Source organism: Ictidomys tridecemlineatus, unplaced genomic scaffold (genome assembly GCF_052094955.1).
Source record: "Ictidomys tridecemlineatus isolate mIctTri1 unplaced genomic scaffold, mIctTri1.hap1 Scaffold_54, whole genome shotgun sequence".
NCBI lineage: Eukaryota > Metazoa > Chordata > Mammalia > Rodentia > Sciuridae > Ictidomys > Ictidomys tridecemlineatus.
Window position 1 is genome coordinate 700449 of NW_027523576.1, and position 19840 is coordinate 720288.

Genomic DNA, 19840 nt, shown 5'->3' on the forward strand with positions numbered 1-19840 from the left:
CTGGAACTTGGACCAACCATTAAAACCAGGTTCCACCATGTGCTGCAAACTGCACCGTGGAGGGTCCCTACGGATGCCCAGGCCCTAATGTCAAAGAGCTAAAAATTAAGGAGACAAGGCACACGATGACTTTGCACAGGCAGGAGGATATAAAAGAATCAGAACTCTCACATCCTCTGGGCTCTAACCTCAGTTGGATTCTTGCAACAAGCTTTCTGAATAAACCTGGGTGGACAAGAAACTCTGGGCCTCAGTTTCCTTGATGAAAACAGGCGAAGGTGTTAGATGATGTCTGAGGCCCTGCATAGCTCTGGGGTAATTAGATAATTAGAGAATACAAGGCAGTCTATCATTAAGTGCTAAATTACACAGCAGCACCTACAGCCGCCATTCAAGAGGCTGCACTGCTATTTAGTTTGTCTTGGAGGAAGGCATCATCCTAAACCACTTCCTGAAAGCCCAGGTGGGCACAGAGCAAGGGCCTAGGGATGAAACATTCACCAAGACAGCACATCCTGCCCTCAAGAGGCTTCCAACCTTCTTCTGGAGTATTCTAAGGAGTTTAGAGGGGGAAATAAATGAGGACTCTTTGGCCTGTGATCCTCCTGTGAAGATAGAGCAAAACCGGGCTTCCCACGGATGTAATTGGAGCATTCAACAGGGTGGTGAAGGACGGACTGGTTAACTGTTGGACACAGTAGTCATCAACCATGAGGTTTCCAACATGGGCATCAACACAAGCACAGCTCTGCTAATTTCCTTATCATTAGTGAAGGTAATTAGTAGGTTCCCAGAAGTCAGCCTACCCTTTGCATATCTGCTTCTCCTGCTACCCCACCAGTCTCCCTCCCCAAACCTACTTGTGGCTATTTTTCTCCTTTGTTCTCTTTTCACGTCTGCATGCAGACTACTATGGTGAAAGGCAGGTGCCAGGGTGTAGTTACCAACCAGGGAGACCTTATCTCCACCTTTTGGAATGGGTATGATTGGGGTGCGACTTAGTGGCAGAGCATGTGCTTGAGATGCATGAGGCAGGTCCTGGGCTCCATCGTTCTAAAGGCAGATCCAGGAAGACCTTGTATGCTACAGAACGACTGCACAGAAGTTGCTAGAGAGTGAAGAAAGATGGCGAAGACACAGGGTTTATTTTGTGGAGCAGAGTTGTCGGATGCCGCTAGGGAATATGATATAACTAACCTGGGAAATAAAAATAACCACCCACATCTTAATCTTTAAAGCTACAAGGTCAGAAAACGGATTTGTCCCTTACTCCTAAGAGGTACGAACCTTGCTTGTCTGAGCCCTAAATGAGTCCAGTGTTGCCTACCGACTGTACGTTTCCTTTTCCAAATAGTTTCCCTGGAACGTTGGGGAACAGATTTGTTCAAAAGGAATATTCTCAGCATGCTGGACAGAAAAGCACAACTGTTCCAACTTTTCTTACCAAAAAAAAAAAAAAAAAAAAAAAAAATCCCACGTCTGATGGATGCCCGTCTTGCAAACACCCTTTACGGCACTGACCAGATGTGTGCACTGTTTACATGGAGAAACCTCCAGGACATAAAACAACTCACTCCAAACACCACTCAAATTTTGCTGTGCTTTTCTTCATTTCCTGTGTATTTATTTTGGTGTTAAAATAATGTTAACTTTCATAATAAGGAAAATAGAAGCAGATGTGTAAACCAAACAGACCACAGCCTGGTATCCCACATATCTGCCCAACTTTCAAAATCAAAGTTTCTGCCTTCCACATATCGAGGGAGATGGGAAGAAAACAAGCCACTTGCGAGTACGTGACATACCACGGGACCATAAATCAACCTGGAGGAGCTTTCTTTAAGCTCTTCCTCAGTGCACCAACCAGAGACAGGGGGAAAAAATCAATCTGGTCTCAATTTCCTAGCCATCGTTATATCCCTCTCTTAGGCTGATCATCATGTTCTGTTTTGTTTTTAAAATATCCTATTACTTGTTGACAACAACAATACAACTAAATTGCCTTGAAAGTTTTAACTTCTTGTTCACTGGGGGAGAAAGTTCTTAAATAAAGGAATGACAATACATTGCCTCCACAGGAAATGAGCCCCATCACTTGCTTCTGCCTTTGATGAGTTCAGAAGCAATAGGATACTGAGTGCAGCAGATTCAAAGAAAGCAACTCGGGAAGTGGCTGGAACTAGTAAAAAAAATAGTAATAATAACAATTCCCTTGGAAAATCCTTTCTATATGAGATCCTTATCCATGGAGCTAAATAGAGGGATAAAAATGAATGAGGCGATTTCCTCCCTTGAAGGAGGATTAAGTTTTCCAACGATTAGGAAACAGACTTGTAATTTTTTTTTATATGAAAAACACAAGTGAGCCAGTTCCCCTCCCGAGATTTGTCGCCGTTGTTCTGTTTTGTTTTCAGGAGAAAATGTTTGGTTGGCTGCAGGAGAAAACATGGAAACTGCCCCTGCTGAATCAGAAAGGAGCCGGCTCCCCAACACATATGTGGTGGTTACAACAAAAAAGACTTCCTGCCAAGTCAAGGCCCCCCAGAGACTCCTCTCCGGCCTCTCAAACCCAGGCCATTGCTGCTTTTTCAAATCGCACGTAGAGTGGGTTCCAAGAGCTTGAGAAATCGCTTTTCCTCTTCTAACACCAGAGACAGGGGAAGCACTTTGAGGCGGCAAGGAACAACCCACAGTGAGTGCAAGGTAACCCACAAGGAGAATTTAGAAGGGGTTTGGTTGGTTTTTGTTTTGGGTTTTTTTTTTAACTTTTTTTTTTTTTTTCATTTTGCTTTCTGGCTGGTGTGTTGTGTAATCACTTCCACAAGGGGCCCGAGCGAGTGCAGAGGGGACATGCCTCAATGTCAGTGCTCTCTCTATCCGTGCAGTACAGGAAGTGGGAAGTCAGACAAAGGGCCAGCCTGTGCTCCCTGACATGGGTGCCCTTCCAGACCCCCAAACTGCAGAGAAAAATTCTCCACCGCTGGGGACAATCATCAATCCTGGAAACAAAACCTCACTGTAACTTTTTGCCCCCAGCACCCATACCCCCACCCCGCACATGAAAATGCAAAACTTCCCTGGAATACCAACAGGAATACTGTAGATGGTGGTTACCTTGAAAAATAAGTCGCAAGGCCCCTCCCCTTTCCCTTCCCCCCAAAACACCCAACAACTTTAACTTGTACTTGGGTCCTAGAAGTTCTTCCCCTAAAGAAAACACCAAGAGAAATACCAAATAAATAAATTAATTAAAATAAATTAAATGTAAAGCGTTACTCCGTTGCAAGCCTACAGTAAAGTTGTAACCATCTGCACCTCCCAGGTTCTGCTGGCACCCTCCCAACTAAGGCACAAACTCTGCATTGAAAGGGTACCTCATCAAGGCTGCCCCTCCAGCAATCCACAGTCCCAAGAAAAAAACAAAATGCTCAGAAGGCGATCGGAACCCCCAAAGGCAGGAACAGCCACGAGAAAAAGGAGAAAAAGCCCAAGGACAGGAATTTCCAGAATAGAATTCTAGCATAAAATGTCTACCTTCGTAGCACAGAATGCCGATATTGTTGTTCATCTTGTCCAAGTACTGGTAGTTCAACAGGTCCATCTTCATAAATAGCATTTATCGGGATAGCAAAGAAAACCAGCTCTTTGCTTTCGCCCCCAAACAGAAAGTTTCAAAATTCAATTGTTGGTGAGTAGCTCCTGGCTCTCGGCTGAAACTTCACAAAAGACCGAGGCCCGGCCTCAAATGATCAAAACAAAGTATGTAAAAGTTAAAAACAAAAAACGCACACACACACACACAAAAAAAAAAAAAAAAAAAAAAACTCAGTCACACAAAACCCTTCAAGGGGTTATTGGTAGACGGTGGATGGACTGTATCCTCGACTGAGCATTACAAAAAGGTTTCGGAAGTCTTTACGAATCCGTCTTCAAGATTAAAAAAAGGAGTAAAAAAAGGAAAACACGAAGCACATTTCCTAGGACAAAGCCCCACTCACTGGCTTCCCTCACAGCCTGCTGCAAGTTGACTGCGCTGACATGCTGGCTATGCCTGGTATGACTCGTATGTAAACCAGCTTCCTGCCCGGGCAGGGGGGCAGGGGGGCCAGGGGGCGCCTCGGATGTCAGGAGTTTCTGCACAGCATCAGGCTCTAAGTGCAGCGAGGGTTTGAAGGAAGCCTAGAGGGAGAGGGCGGGAGGCTGAACAGAGGGGGCAGCAGAGTGGCTCTTGACAGGAAGCAGCCCTGTCCCTGCAAGACTGTGGGAGGAGAAAGAAAACCCAGCAAGTTTCTTTTTCAGGAGGCGAGTGCAGGATTTCAAAAAACAAAACAAAAAAACCCCACTCCTCCATGGAAGCAAACTTGCGAGGAATTGAACTTTGGTAGAGATTCGCTAAGTGTTTTTGCTGGGCTGTCTCTCTATGTAAGGTTTCTTGGCTCCTGAGACTGTTTTTATCATGTCCACTGACAGGTCAGTGGTCCGTTTCCATTTCAATTGTTACAGGACATGTCATTTCTTTCAGAATCCCAGTAAAGGACAAGGCACCTTTTCACTGCAGAGGAAACCAAAGCTCAGAAGGATATAAATAACTGGCCCACAGCCCCAGAAAGAGCCCATAGAACTACTTTCAGAGTTCTTTCAGAGTTCTTTTTTCGCTAATAGAACAGTCTTCCCCGCAAAAAAAAAAGAAAGAAAAAGAAAAAAAAAAAACAGTGAAGGAGGGAAAGAGAGGCAGGTATAATGTTTAGGTAAACAAGAGTGAAATATCCAAAACCTAAACCCTATTGGAAATCATGGGGTGAGGGGTCATTTTCTTTGCACATAGCAGAGCCCTGTATTTGGAGGTTAGTGGCATTAATGTCACAGTGTTCCTCCTTACTGAAAGGACATGAGGCTCAATTCTGTGTCTCCCGTGCCTAGCACAGCCAAAGAGGTCCCCAAAAGCTACGTACTGAATGAGTGAATCATACAACCTTCAGAGTTTTCAGCACACCAATAGTACATCGGCAAAAGAGGGGAAAAAAAAAAGTTTTTCCTGTCTTTGAAAACTGCAGCCAGCTTTTGGCCCCACAAACTAAAACCTCACCGTAGGAAATGTGTCTATACTAATACTATCGAATGCTATTTGGTGATTTAGAAAATACCAAGGGTTATTCTCAATTGTAGAACAAGGTTTATACTGTTAAGATTTGAATAAATAATGTCAAGGAACTATACATTTTAAAGAATCCATCAATTGTTGCACTTGGGATAACAGTTACAATTACTGCAAGTTATTCCAATCAAATCTTTGCAGGCTTAGATGGTAACCAAGTTCTGTTACCATCACTGATGCAAGAGTAGTTACTGTGGTGATAACAGGTGAAGTAAGCAATCAAGATTCCATAATCTTCCATTTGTAAGATTATGAATGTTACACTAGATAGTCTAGATACTGCATAAGCGAAATGGAAATATATATATCTCACACATACACACACCAGCAAGCATTATGAAAATGCTTGACAATATTTGGTGGGGAGGACTGGAAGAAAACCCTTTGTACCATTAACATACACAAGATTACTTTGCGCTTACTATCTTCAGGCATCTGATGCAATTTCAACTGATGGTTTTGCAGTACTATTTACAGTGCTATGATGCTTTATGTAAGTTCTCAGCCAGGAAACTTTATGTATCATTAGCATATCCCCTACAGGTGAAAGCAGACTGCACTTCAGGGTTAACAGAGAGCTTTTTAAAAAATCACAACACTAGGTGCACCCCAAACTAATCAGAGGGGGTGCGAACTAGAATCCACAGATTTTAAAGAGTCTCCCATGATTCTTTCTTGTAAGCAACCATGTTGAGATCTGCTGTCTTCATTTGGAAAGGAAGGGAACAAAAAACCCTGCCTTAAGACATTTTATTCATTTATTTATTTATTTGAAGGATTTAAAAAAAAAATAGTGAGTTAGGCACATGACTCAAACAATACAGTTGTAAGGATGTGAGTAAAATATTTAGCAACTTCCCTTTAATGACTCAACATCACTTATAGCAGTTCTCAGCTGATGGGTGACAATCATTGGCAGGGACGATGTCCCACAGGTGTTGTTTGACTTGTGTCAATCATAAATCCTCAGCCTCCAGCCATGTCTTTCCCCTTCCTCTGGGATCTAGCATGGTGCCACTCAAGTCTGGCCACCGAAGGGTTCAAGAGCTGGTACTAGCTCCCAGAGATAGATACAGAAGCTGGAAATAAACACAAACTTATAGGAATTTCAAAGGAATTTCACAGGAATTTCTCTTAATCTTCATTTAAAAAAAAAACTGAGGCCCAGTGTTTGCGTACTTTTTCATCTTTCTAGTTGTTGAGTTTTGCTGCGTTTTACCAAGTATAAACTTAAGCACTGGTATTCTGAAATGTTGATATCCCAAATGCTCCCACACCTGAAGCTTTTCGAGCACCACTGGGAAATTTCATACATGAAACCTTATTTAATACACAAAATTATTTTAACAGTGTATAAAAATTATCTCCAGGCTATGTGTATGAGTGCAGATATGAAACATGGATGAATTCTGTGTTTAGATTTGGGTCCCCTGCCCAAGGTACCTTATTATGTATATAGAATACTCCAAGATGGGAGAGAGGGTGGATGGGAAATCCAAAACACTGCTGGTTCCAGGCATTTGGATAAGGAGACTTGACCTGCATCTGGGGATGCTGGGTGTGCAGTTCAAAGGGAAAGCACTACCCCAGATGAATGCAAGCAAACCCCAGTTTCCAAAGAGAAGTCCCAGCAGAGGATGTCCTGAGGCCACAGTCAGTTGTGCACAACAATAAACACAGCTGGGGGGTCTTGTCCAGGCCTCTAACACCCCAGCTCCTCCCAACTTTCACCAGGTGCTTTGAACACCTTGAACAACCAGCAGTTACTCCACACAGCACAGTACTCTGCTTCTCAGTTGTATTTCCTCTCTCACACACAGCAAAGCTACCTGGGGACCTACTCCACACAGCCAATGCTCCTGCCCGGCCCTGCGAGCCCCCCCCCTGCCCCGGCTGAGACCCCACAATCCCAGCTCCTCCTTTCCTGCCTGGTGCTATCCTTTCAGCCTAGTCTACACTTTCAGATCCAGGACCATGCCTACTTCACCCCTCCAAGGCCATCCAGAAACAACAAGATTTGGGAAGGAGGCAGCATTGGCTTCCTCCTCCCCCTGCAGATTGTACTGTTTGGGGGTAGGAGGGGGGGGACCTTGGGTCCTTACCACACAGCATCTAGATTCTGACTGTACTTTAGAATATGACTAACTCATCCATTAAGAAAACTCAAATATTGGAAAACGTCATTTTAAAGGCTGGTATCTTCATAACTAGGGTACCAAAAAAGATAGTTTTTAACTGAAACTGAAAATGCTCTCAATTTTACACACACACACACACACACACACACACACACACACACACACACGAAGAGCTAGCTTTTTTATGAATAAAAATATGGTCAGGGCTGGGTGTGTAGGTCAGTGGTAAATGATAAAGCACTTGCCTATTGTGCATGAGGCCCTAGGTTTGATCCCTAGCACCGTTAAAAAAATTAAAAAAAAATGGATCCATTAGCTATTTAAAACATAAAGCAAAGAACACCTCTGAGGAGTGATACAGGTTACAGAACAGGGAGCACTGCACTGATACTGTCACATTTAGGAATTAGAAATGAATATGGAAAAAGATTATAAACCAAAGGTTAATGGGAAAGAGGCTCTGTGGAAAAGAACCCAAATAGGGCCTCACCTTACCCTGGGTACTACAAAAAAGTTCCAAATGCTCTGGAAAGCTTTAAATGCTTTAAGATTCTGGGGCTGGGGATGTGGCTCAAGCGGTAGTGAGCTCGCTTGGCATGCGTGCGGCCCGGGCTGGATCCTCAACACCACATACAAACAAAGACGTTGTGTCCGCAGAAAAGTAAAAAATAAAGCATTTAAAATTTTTTTTTTTAATATTCAAGATTTTCACTGGAAAAATGAACAAAACTTCAATGATATGCTTAGATTGTCTGATTTGGAATAAGGAAACAAAAATTTTTCAAAAGAAAATACTGAAAAGTTTGAATATACAAACATTATGCTTTTGTATATTTAAAAGCACCTAAACCAAATAGAGGCAGAATATGAAACATAAGAATGTATTTCTAACACATATTATGGTAGGTAAAGGATAACTGTTCATGGCATATAAAGAACATTTATAGAACATTTATGAATAGGCTAGGAATGTGGCTCAGTGGTACAGCATTACCCTAGCATGCATAAAGCCCTGGATTCGATCCCTAGCACTACAAAAAACAAAACAACAAGAAATAAAACAAAGAGCATTTATCAATAGAAAGAAAAAAAAGGATATAGTTTCCAAAGAAGCATATAATGAGACACAAACACTCAAAAGATTTTTGGAAAACTATTCAACATTGCTACTAATGTAAGAACTACACAAATTTTAAGAAATTAAGGATTTTCCATCTGATGAAATAACAAAGACTCCAGTGAAATTTTTGTTTACCACTAATGACACTGTAATCAGATAACAGCTTTCTATAAAGCAGTCAGGTATACGCGCCCCACAATTTGTAGTGTGAAAAATGTTCACACCCCTTCCTTGCACTGAACTCTATTTCTGGAACTATCTAAAGAAAATCATTAGTCAAAAAGTTGCCAAATAAAGACAGCAGGAATATCATACGTCTATTCCCCACATCTTTCTCCCACCCTTTTTTGAGATGGAATCTCACTATGTTGCCCAGGCTGGCCTCTAATTCCTGGCCTCAAGCAATCCTCCTGCCTTAGCCTTAGTAGAGAGATCTACCCCCACAGTACACACAACATTATGCCTGGTCATTTTTTTTTTAATTGTTTGAGATAGAACCCAGAGCTTTGAACATGCCCCCAGATTCATACTGCTATTTATAGTAGTGAAAACTTGTGAATGTGAAATCCTGTTAAGTCCAAAAATAAAAGAGTGCACTGAAACTGGTATATCAATGATATTATGCAGCCATCACAACTCTTTCAGAAACTTGTAATAACATGAAAACTGCTGTACTAAGTATGTGATAGTAGCAATAAATTTGATAACAGAAAACAATAAAAATAGGATATTAAAACTAATATATACACTATACACCAATTTTACTTATATAAGTATATATGCATATGTAAAAATAAGTTTAAATTTAAAAGACTGAGAAGTACAGAAATATATTAACAGTGCTCATCTTTGGATGGTGGACAGTTTTTGTGTTGTATTTCTAATTTACTTATAAAGAATACATTTCTTGGGACTGGGGCTGTAGCTCAGTGGTAGAGCACTCACCTAGCACATGTGAGACCCTGGATTTGTTCCTCAGCACTGCATAAAAATAAATACAGGTATTGTGTCCATCTACAACTTAAAAAAATTTTTTTAAGTACATTTCTTATATAATGAAGAGGAGGGAGTTCTCCGCCCTTTTTTTAAAATTTTTTTTGAGACAGAATTTTTTTATATTTATTTTTTAGTTTTCAGTGGACACAACATCTTTATTTTACTTTTATGTGGTGCTGAGGATCGAACCCAGCACCCCGCGCATGCCAGGCGAGCGCACTACCACTTGAGCCACATCCCCAGCCCTACTCTCCACTTTTTTTTGTTGTTTTATTTTAAGAAAGCTGCACTATAAGAATATATCCCATGATATCTCATGAAACCAGAAAGGAGACCCAAGAGCGCAGAAGGAAGGAGACTGAGAAGGAGAAAAGAGGAGAGGGGACACGGAATGAAAGTGCCAGGGAATGTGCTGTATCCACGTACGAACGCATCACAGTGAATCCTACATATGAAGTTATTAAAGTAATAACAGGAGGGGGATCAGGAGAGCAGGGCAGGCTGGGAGGAAGGAGAAGAGGGAGAGGAGAACGAGACGGATCAAATTATCATAGCATAATGAATCCTACATTCATATAATTATGATGCATAAATTTTTAAAAAATTGAAATTTTAAGAAATTTAAAAAAAAACAAAACCATTCCCTGGGAATGTTAAGTCTGACAATACCCAGTTATGAAGACACTGAAAAATATAAACTACCCTACTGAGCTACTGGGCTCATCCCTAGATCCAACAGCTCTCCCTCCTCTTGCCAAGATTTTAAGTAAGTTATATAGCTAGTGCTTTTTTCGGGGGGGGGGGTGGTACTGGGAATTGAACTCAGAAGTGCTCAACTACTGAGCCACCTCCCCAGCCCAATTTTGTATTTTATTTAGAGACAGAGTCTCACTGAGTTGCTTAGCACCTCACTCCCGCTGAGGATAGAACTTGAGATCCTCCCATCTCAGCCTCCCATGCCGCTGGGATCACAGGCATGCACCAACAGTGACCTCCTTAGATAGTGCTTTCATTTAAAGTTTTATTTTCCCCCTCTCCTTATATATTCAATTAAAATCTTCCTAACCCGATATGTGAATAATAAAACAGGCCTTACCAAAAGAAGAAAATAAGTTTGAATATAGATTGATGTACAATCAGATGTGTAAAAAATGTCATGTTAAGGGCATCTTCAGAACCCAATGCAACATGAACTGTGGTGATGATGTTTGTAAAAACATTGATCAAGCATTTTTTTTTCTTTTCCCCCTCCTGCACTGCTGGGCAAGTGCTCTACCACCAAGTGACACCCCCAGCCTGGCACTTCCACTTTGAATCTCATTATCTTCATTATGGAGATAAGGTCACAAAGGACACTCAGAAAAGGGTTTTGTTTGCCTGTTTGGCTGTAGTGCTGGGGATCAGCCTGGGGCTTCTGAAGCTCACTAACCTAAGCTGCACACTCAGCCCTAGAAAATGGTTTAAACTGAAACCTTGCAGTGAGTGGTAAGAAACAAGGCTTAAGAAACCAAACTCACCTTTCTTTTAAACATTGTTTAAAATCACATTCTTGAAAGATCTGACTAAAAATCTTCTTCTCTAGGAAGGATTAATTTCTCCATTCCAGTGTATTTAAGGTCTATTCTATACTGAATTCTGAAACAAGACCATGAGACATTTTATGTTCCCCTACCCCACCCCACCCCACCGGTCTATCTAAAGACTGTTCTGCACATGGTAGGTCTTCAACAATTTAGCTAGTGAATCAAAGGGAACACAAACCAATTTCAAATGCCTCTGGTATCAATGATGTAACCTGATCTATCATGTCCTATATGTTATCCCATTTTCTTCCAAAGAAAAAAAACAACTATATACATCATGAAATATCGATTACTTCTCCATCCTGGAATTGCTCAGACTGAACCACAAGGACAAATATGCAGTATTTTGTCAAATTTTTCACAAAAGCATATATTCAGCTATGTCCTAGGTTTGAGCATTTGTAAAATGGCATGACTTCAACTCCTATTAAGTAGCACTAGATCATGTACTGTAAAGACTGGGATTCTTTTTTTTTTTTAATATTTATTTTTTAGTTGTAGTTGAACACAATACCTTTATTTTATTTATTTATTTTTATGTAGTGCTGAGGATCAAACCCAGAGCCTCACTTGTGCTAGACAAGTGCTCTACCGCTGAGCCACAACCCCCAGCCCCAAGACTGGGATTTTAACACAAATTTATGCACTTTCTGAAAACTTAAAATGGTTCTTTAAAGGAAAGATTTAAACTTTCAGTGCAACACCACCCTCTAGGGGCAGATTTTAAACTGCACAATTTGAGCCATTCTAGCCTCTTATTCAATAAAAACACAAAAGCCTCTTATTCAGTAAAAATATAGTTTAACAGATTAACCCTTATTAAATTTTGCAAGACTTAAAAAATTACAAAACCAATTCAATTGATATTAAATGACTGAATCAGAACTCTATTTAGATGAATTTCAGAGCTCAGTGGTAGAGTACTTGCCTAGCAAGCATGAGTCCACGGGTTTAATCCCCAGCAATGGAAGACAAAGATGAATTTAAGATATAATATTAGAAATCACAGTAGCAATGATTTTTAAATAAATCAGTGGAATTGAATGACATTAACATCTCCAGAAAAAAAAATCTCTTGCAAAACACTATAATTTCTAATTTCATAACACTGCTTTTATACATTTAACAACAGAAATATTTTCCTGCAACCAAAAGATGATTCTTTTAGTGATAAAATTTTCCAGTATAATATCATTCTGATATTCTGGCAAATGATAATTATCCATAGATGTGATCCTTCAAGATAGACTAAAAATGGGAGCTGGCGTTGTGGCTCAGTGGTAGAGTGCTTGCCTCACATGTGAGGCACTAGGTTCAATTCTCAGCACTGAATATAAATAAATGAAAAAAATAAAGGTCCATCAACAACTAAAAAAAAATTTTTTTTTAATTGATTAAAACTAAGCTGGACATGGTGGTGCACACCTCTAATCCCAGCAATTCAGGATGCTGAGGCAAAAGGATCCCAAGTTCAAGGCCAGCATCAGCAATTTAGGGAGGCCCTAAGCAACTTAGTTAGACCCTGTCTCAAAATAAAAAGAGCTGGTGATGTGACTCAGGGTTCAATTCCCAGTACCAAAAAAAAAAAAGACTGAATTGAACTCAGGGGCACTCAACCACTGAGCCACACCCCCTATTTTTTATTTTATTTAGAGACAGAGTCTCCCTGGAGTTGCTTAGCGCCTCCCTTTTGCTGAGGTTGGCTTCCAACTCATAATCCCCCTGCCTTGGTTTCTGGGATCACAGGCATGTGCCACCTGCCTGGTAGAAAATGTCTTAAATATCTAACATTGGAAGGGCTAAGGTCACTGCTAGTCCCAGTGTGTGACCCATTCAACATCTTCACTGAACAGCTCAATTTGCCTAAATCCATTTGTGGGAACCACCCAAGAGGCTTCCTTCCTAAGTCCAGTCCCCACATCTGCAGCATGACTTAGCAAATCTGCCTCAGGGCCCAGTGGGACCCTGACAGGTGAACTTTGAATGCACACCAGGAAAATAACTACGTACGTGTGTGTGTGTGTGTGTGTGAGAGAGAGAGAGAGAGAGAGAGAGAGAGAGAGAGAGAGATTGAAAATAGTTCCTCAGTCATTTTCACAAGCCCCTGTCCCACGAGGGTGGAGGGGGGGTGACTGCTGAGCTGGATTTGGCAGAGCTGGCTGCAAGCTGTGTCTTGCTGAGGCATTACTCCTGGGCGGGCCTAGGGGGCGCCAGAGCCAACCTAACAGCAGCTTCACACCCTGCTCAGAGTGGTTTAGATTTCAACTCATCCTGTCTTCCTTCACAAGGGCCAAGGAACCCTTCCCAGTTCCCTTCTAGGCCCCTCTTCTTGAACCCGCTCGGAGGCTGGAAGAGGACTGGGAACTGATAAATTGATAATACTCCTGGGCAGCCACCTGGGCAGTGTGCAAAGCAGGAATTCCCCCTCACCCCCCTTGGTGAGGGGGTGCAGCGAGCAGGGGTCCTGGGAATGAGCAATCCCCAGAGGAGCATTTCCAGTTTGTACACCAGGTTGAGGCCCGTGATGGTGACTTTTCAGTGGCATCCTCACTGCACTGGGAAGTTGTCATTTAACGTGTGTGAGTTCCTCTAACGGCCCCCCATCCACACCCAGGCTGCTTTTCCTCATTGCTGTTTCCCCAGCACCGAACAATACTTGGCACCTGGTATGTGATCAATACTTACTGAAACAACAACTGGGAACAAAGAACTCTAGGATCTACGCCAGGTACCGAGGGGAGGAGGAAGGGAACAAATCTCAGGAGTTGGAAGGCAGCGTGTCCTCGTTACATGTGGCCTGTGATGTTCTGTGTGGTTCCGGTAAGGAAGAGACCAAAGTATGACTTCACCAAGCACATGGCTTATTGCCGTGCAGAGGGAGGGTTCTCCTTAGGTTGACAATGCTTCTAGAGAGGGGGAATAAGCCTCAAGTTCAAAGCCAGCCTCAGCAACTCAGTGAGGCCCTAAGCAACTTGGTGAAACCCTGTCCCAAACTAAAAATAAAAAGGGCTGGGGATGTAACTCAGCAGTAAAGTGCCCCTGGGTTCAATCCCACTACCATCTCTCTCTCTCTCTCTCTCTCTCTCTCTCTCCGCCCCCCCCATGGACCATTCAGTGAGTGAGCTCCAGCCCCTCAGAGAAGCCCTGACTATGGTGGCCCCAGGAAGGAGAGAGCACCAACAGCCCTGGTGAGGGACTCTAAAGCTAGGGAGAGAGCCACAAGGTCCAGGCACCGAGAAGCCAGCCCAGGAGCCATGGGCTGGAGGTGACAGTGCCCATCTGCACAGGACAAGGCAGGTGGGTAAGTGGCCTGCTTCCTGGGCTCTCCGTGATCTCACACTGGCTTCCCAGGCAAAAGAGCACTAGATACGGAATCAGAACACAGTTCCCCACCCAGCTCAGACCTGCCCTCAGCCACGTGGTCTTGATCTAGCAATTCCACCTGCCTGGGCCTCAGTTTCCTCATCTACAAGAAGGGTGCAATCGAAAACTCACTGGTCCATCCTACAGGGCTGTCGGCCAGAAGAGACGGTGCCGGCCACGCGGGTTGCATAGACTAGGAGGTGGACACAGGTGTGGGGTTCGCTGCTCTCGTCCCTCCTCTGGCCTCTGTGGGGGCTGGTTCTTGGTATTTTGTGAAGAGAAGGGAGGTTCATTCAGAGGAGAACACAGCCTTGCTCCCCCCACCCCCCCAAGGAACTTCAAACAGAAATGACAACTGTAAAAAAGAAGCGGGAACAAAGGTCGCTCCTGTGGCCCTCTGAGGTTTCCTTAGGCCTAGACCACACAGGCATCTCTGGGAGGAGGGTCTAGAAATGCTGCCTGCACATAGCAGCTCTGTCCATTCTGAAAAGGGACAAGTCCCTGAAGGTGGCTTGAATCTGGAAAGGAATCAATACACCTTTTTTATTTTTAAAAAACCTTAAAAAATACAGTTGCAATGCATGCTCAGGAAAGTTTAGGCTCCTTGCCCAGAAAGCTGTCAAAGACTCAAAAACCACCTTGACTACACATCCAATATTTAAAGGAAGTAGAAACACCCTGAGCGCGCAGGGGGCTACGCCACAGCAGGCCTCCTAGGCCGGCTTCACAGGCAGCCCCCTGAGGTCCTGAGCCTGGCCTCCTCTCCAACCCACCACAGACCCTCTGTGACAGGAAAAGCAGCAAGCTCCTGTCCCCTCTGCCACACCCCCACATCCAGCAAACCCTGGGGGGATTCCTCCTTTCCCCCTTTTGTTCCTGCCTCCCCACCCAACCACAGGCTACCACCACGTCCATCTGCAATCCTAAGACAGAACGTCAGGTTTTCTACAATAAACTGTGGGGCTGTTAGGATCCAGACAGGATTGTTTCTGCTGGTTTTAAGGTTGTTTTCTGACCAGAGGGATGTGGAGAGTAAGTTAGAGCCTTACCTCCCATAGGGGGAGCCAGAGAGATCGAGATTTTTTTTAACATACTGATAGACCTAAAAAGCCAGGTCCAGTGGTACATGCCTGTAATCCCAGAAACTTGGGAGGCTGAGGCAGGAGGACTGCAAATTGGAGGCCAGCCTGGGCAACCTAGCAAGACCCTGTGGTAAAGTGTTCCCTGGGTTCAGTCAACAATACTGCAAAAATAATTAAAATAATAACAAAAGACATGAAGAATATTGCTGAGCTCAATTCCTGGTACTTTGAATTAACAGTATCAATAAAGATAGCAAGAGGACTTAAGGGAACTGAAAATTCTGTGTTTCTTTGGGAAGAACACAGGAGGTGAGTTGCCTAGAAAGAATCTAGCTTTTCCCTACACAAAAAAAAAGATGAAATTGTTGTCAGTAGGTCGAGGGGAGCTAGTTACTACAGGGTGGAGGAGGCTACCCATCTCATCCCCTAGACTGCCAGGTGTCCTCCTTACTTGTGACTGCTATCACAAGTAAGATGGACTCTCTGAAATGGCGATCACTCGGGGGTTACGATTATGGGATACCTGTGCTCCCCGTCCTGTGGTCCATCTGCCAAAAAGACAATTACAACCCAAGTGCAGTAACACCAACTCAAATAGTAACCAATTAATGCTCCTTCCTGTTCTTTCTTCCTCCATTTTCTTGGCATACTGAGTTTTTAAAAAGAGAAATGTGAAAACACTGCATTGAACCTGTGTGTTCAGTGGCATCTATACCCCAAAGCAGTAATCAAACTACCCACATTTATTTACAGCTGTTCTAAAAGTACAGCTGCTTCCAAAATATAGGGTAACACATTTCTGAGTTTGGGACCATCAAGGAAAGGTACACCCATATATTTTCTGTAAAACAGAAGCTTTCCTCCTATTGTTTAGCCAAACACGGGACCAAAAACCTTCCAGTCAGATCACTGCAGTGTGTTTGCTGTTTCAATATTGTGATTAATTGAAGAAGCAGCTGCCAGGGCTGGGTTGTGGCTCAGAGGTAAAGCACTCACTACCATGCTTGAGGCACTGGGTTCGATCCTCAGCACCATATAAAAATAAAGATATTGTATCCATTTATTAAATTTTTAAAAAAAAGCAACTGCCAATCTGAATGCTCTGGGAAGACCACAGAGAAAACGTATATGTGAATTCATTCTAGATCTTTCCTTTTATTCACCTGGCATGTGGCCTACTGGTCTTCCTAAAAGAGAAAATTTATGCCCCAAGTTCTCCCTCATGATGTTAATGTTGAATGAAGGGCGAGGGCTGAATAATCTGCCCAATGGGCACTTGTGAAATGTGCATGGGCCTGTCAAGTGCAGAGTCGGTGAATGTGAAAGTACTTTGAAGAGACACAAAGTCCAGCACCTAGAATTTTCTCTACTGTGAGGAGAATGTAGCTGAGCCCCAGAGGCAGAGAGATCCAAGAAAGCTCCCTAGATACACATGACCCCCGACTTCCAAGCTATTGGTACAAATTTATCCTGCCCAGTGTCAGCATGCACATAAAAATCTGGACCTTAAATGCAATGCATATATGACTTTCATGATTCCAAGTACTATTTGCTTGTCTGCAGGACACTAGACATATGGTGAGCAGGGTCCCCAACCAACCCCTGGGCAAGGTGCCACCTTAACAAACACACCACCCTCAGAGCAAATGGGATCCAGAGACAAGAATCCTTCTGATCTGGAGGAGCTTGTGTTTGAGGACAGAGTACAAAAACGACAAACACCAGCAGGCACAGGAGGGAGAAATCCTATTTTCTATAGGGACCTAGGTGTGGCTTTCGTAAAGAAAGTGGCATTTGGCTGGGCCCATCAGAATTTCAAAGCAGAAGTGGAGAACAAGGCATTCCACATACAGCACTTTGTTACACACAAACACCACTAAATACTTGCTCTAACTTCACTTATTATTGCAAGAGCATGTAGGTGAATGCTACCTGGTTATTCAGCACGTAAGCTAGGAATATTAAATATTTTAATTTAAAATGCCCTGTGCTAGAGGTCTGGACTTAGAAGCACGTTGTGGTCTTATTCCAGTCGCTGTGGACCAGGTGAGTGAGAGGAGGCGAGTTACCTCTCCTTCCCCTCCCTTGGCCATCTCTGAAGTGAGGATAATGATCCTGCCTAACTGCTGTCCTTTGATGCCACCATTTTTATTATGGTGTTTAATACGGTCCTGGATGGACCAAACCAAGAGATCCTCAGGGCAAAGGGCTTTTTTTTTCTTTTGTTTTTTTTAAACTCCAAAACCTTCAGCACAAGGCTGGGGATGTAGCTCAGAGATACAGCATGGAAAATATATATTTTTATATTATACATATATATAAATAAATATGTATATATTTTATATACACTCATATAATATATAAAAAAATCATGTAAATATAATATATGTTTATATGTATAAATAAATTATATATAAAATTCCCAACTCAGTGTCTAGTGCCAGCAGACACTTAATAAATGGGCAGGTTCCTCCTCCTTTCTGTTGGATTTCTATTTAATATGAAAATACTTTCTTTGTTACTGCAGCACGTTCTTCAAACTATGACATATCCCAATTTTGAACTTCAGAGTTCTGCCTTACATGGTTCAGCGTATTTCTCTTCCAGGAAGATTTTATTATTACTATTACTGTCAATTTTTAAAAATATCTCTGGGGACTTGGATATATGGGACACTAGTGAAAAAGGCATTTAAATTGAGTTCTAAAAATGAGAAACTAAACAACTGCAGGGTCTTAAGGAAGGCCTCTTGAACATCGCAGTAACCGGACTTCCCTTTACAGCTCTGTTTGCAACACAGAGAGAAAAAGACCAAACAGCAACTAAAATGTTCCACTGCATGTTCCGAAGTCATCAGGGTTGGGGATTATACACAAAAATCCAACAGCAAACACCTGCACCCCATGCTTGTCTTCACAGGAAGCATGAAAGACCAGTGGGACACTGGCTCCATCAGCAATCAAAATCCCTGCTATCCCCAGAAGGGGAGTGCCACCCAGAGGGGACTCCCATAGCGCCAAAATATTTTTATGGAAAATTCCAAAAATAAACAATTCATAAGTTTTGAATATACACCAAGCCACCTCTATCCCACCCAGGATGTAAATCATCCCTCCTCCATCTGGTATATCCATGTTGTATACACTACCCTCATGTTAATCATTTAGTAGTTAAGTTATCACATCAACTGTTGCAGTATCAGTGTTGACACAGACTTGAGAATGTTCCCCCAAATACAAAAGTAGAGAAGCAAAGGAGGCATCGTGTACAAACATAGCCAATGCTGCTGGACATACAGAAAAAAGTATACTATATATATGGCTTCAGGCATCCACTGGGGGCCCTGGAATAAATGCCCCTTTGACAAAAGGGTCTACTTTAACAAGGAAATAAATCTCTGAGAAATGACACTAGACCCTGACAACACCATGACAAGTCAAACTGCACCTGAAGCCTACCCTGTGTGAATTAATAAACATCCTTTTTAATAATTGGGTTTTCCATTACTTGCAACTGAAAGTTTCCTAATAAAAGACTTTTAAAAACTCAAGTGGCAAAAGCAAAATCATAAATTTAAAATAATACAGCAGGTGCTAGGATTGTGGCTCAGTGGTAGAGCGCTTACCTACCATGTGTGAGGCACTAGCATGTTTGATTCTCAGCACCACATATAAATAAATAAAGGTCCATTGACAACTAAAAGAAATATGTTAAAATATAAAATTTTATAGCAGGAAGACACAAGAAACAACTGAGGAATTACTCCAGACAACAGGAGACTACAGTAAGGTGGCTTGTTATAAAATTAATTCATCAAAACCCAATATGAAGCCACGCATGGTGGTGGATGCTTATAATCCCAGAGACTCAGAGGCTGAGACAGGAGGATCACAAGTATGAGGCCAGCCTGAGCAAGTAAGAAAGACCCCGTTTCAAAATGAAAACTAAAAAGGGCTGGGAACATAGTTCAGAGGTAGAGAGCATTTGCTTAGCATGCACAAGGTCCTGAGTTTGATTCCCATTACCACCCCCCCCACACACACAATACGAAAATAACACTTCATGCATTGTATATACAATCTGATGACTAATTCAAAATACCATCCCAACTCCCTTCTCCCTTATTGCCTTCATGAGGGGGATTCAGAAAGGTACATGCTCTCTATCCCACAGAGTCCTTGTTCATAGGATTGCCATGGAACACAGATCTGGCCAATGAGATGTAAACAAAAGTCCACTTTGGGCTTCTGGGGAAACATTTGGGAAAAAAAAGTCCAGGTATGACTCATGATATCCTTTTGTTTTCCCCCTCCCTGTCTCACTGTCTGGAATGCAAAGGTGATGACTGGCAAAAAGGCAGCTGTTTTGTGCTGGTGACACTCAAAAGCCTGAGAAAGACACAA

At 42.5% G+C, this 19840-nt stretch overlaps 1 protein-coding gene across 15 annotated transcripts in view; it reads right to left on the reverse strand.

The window, feature by feature from the left end:
• LOC144373968 (uncharacterized) overlaps positions 1–19840 on the reverse strand; it is a 172525-nt gene that overhangs the window by 84946 nt on the left and 67739 nt on the right. The window contains exon 1 of one of the 15 annotated variants that reach the window (XM_078036915.1): positions 3535–4230. The exons of the other annotated variants lie outside the window; for them this stretch is intronic. Coding sequence (XP_077893041.1) covers positions 3535–3616 — 82 coding nt within the window. The 5' untranslated portion in view covers positions 3617–4230. Of the gene's footprint in view, positions 1–3534; positions 4231–19840 lie in introns of those variants that run through there. 15 annotated transcript variants of the gene reach the window in all.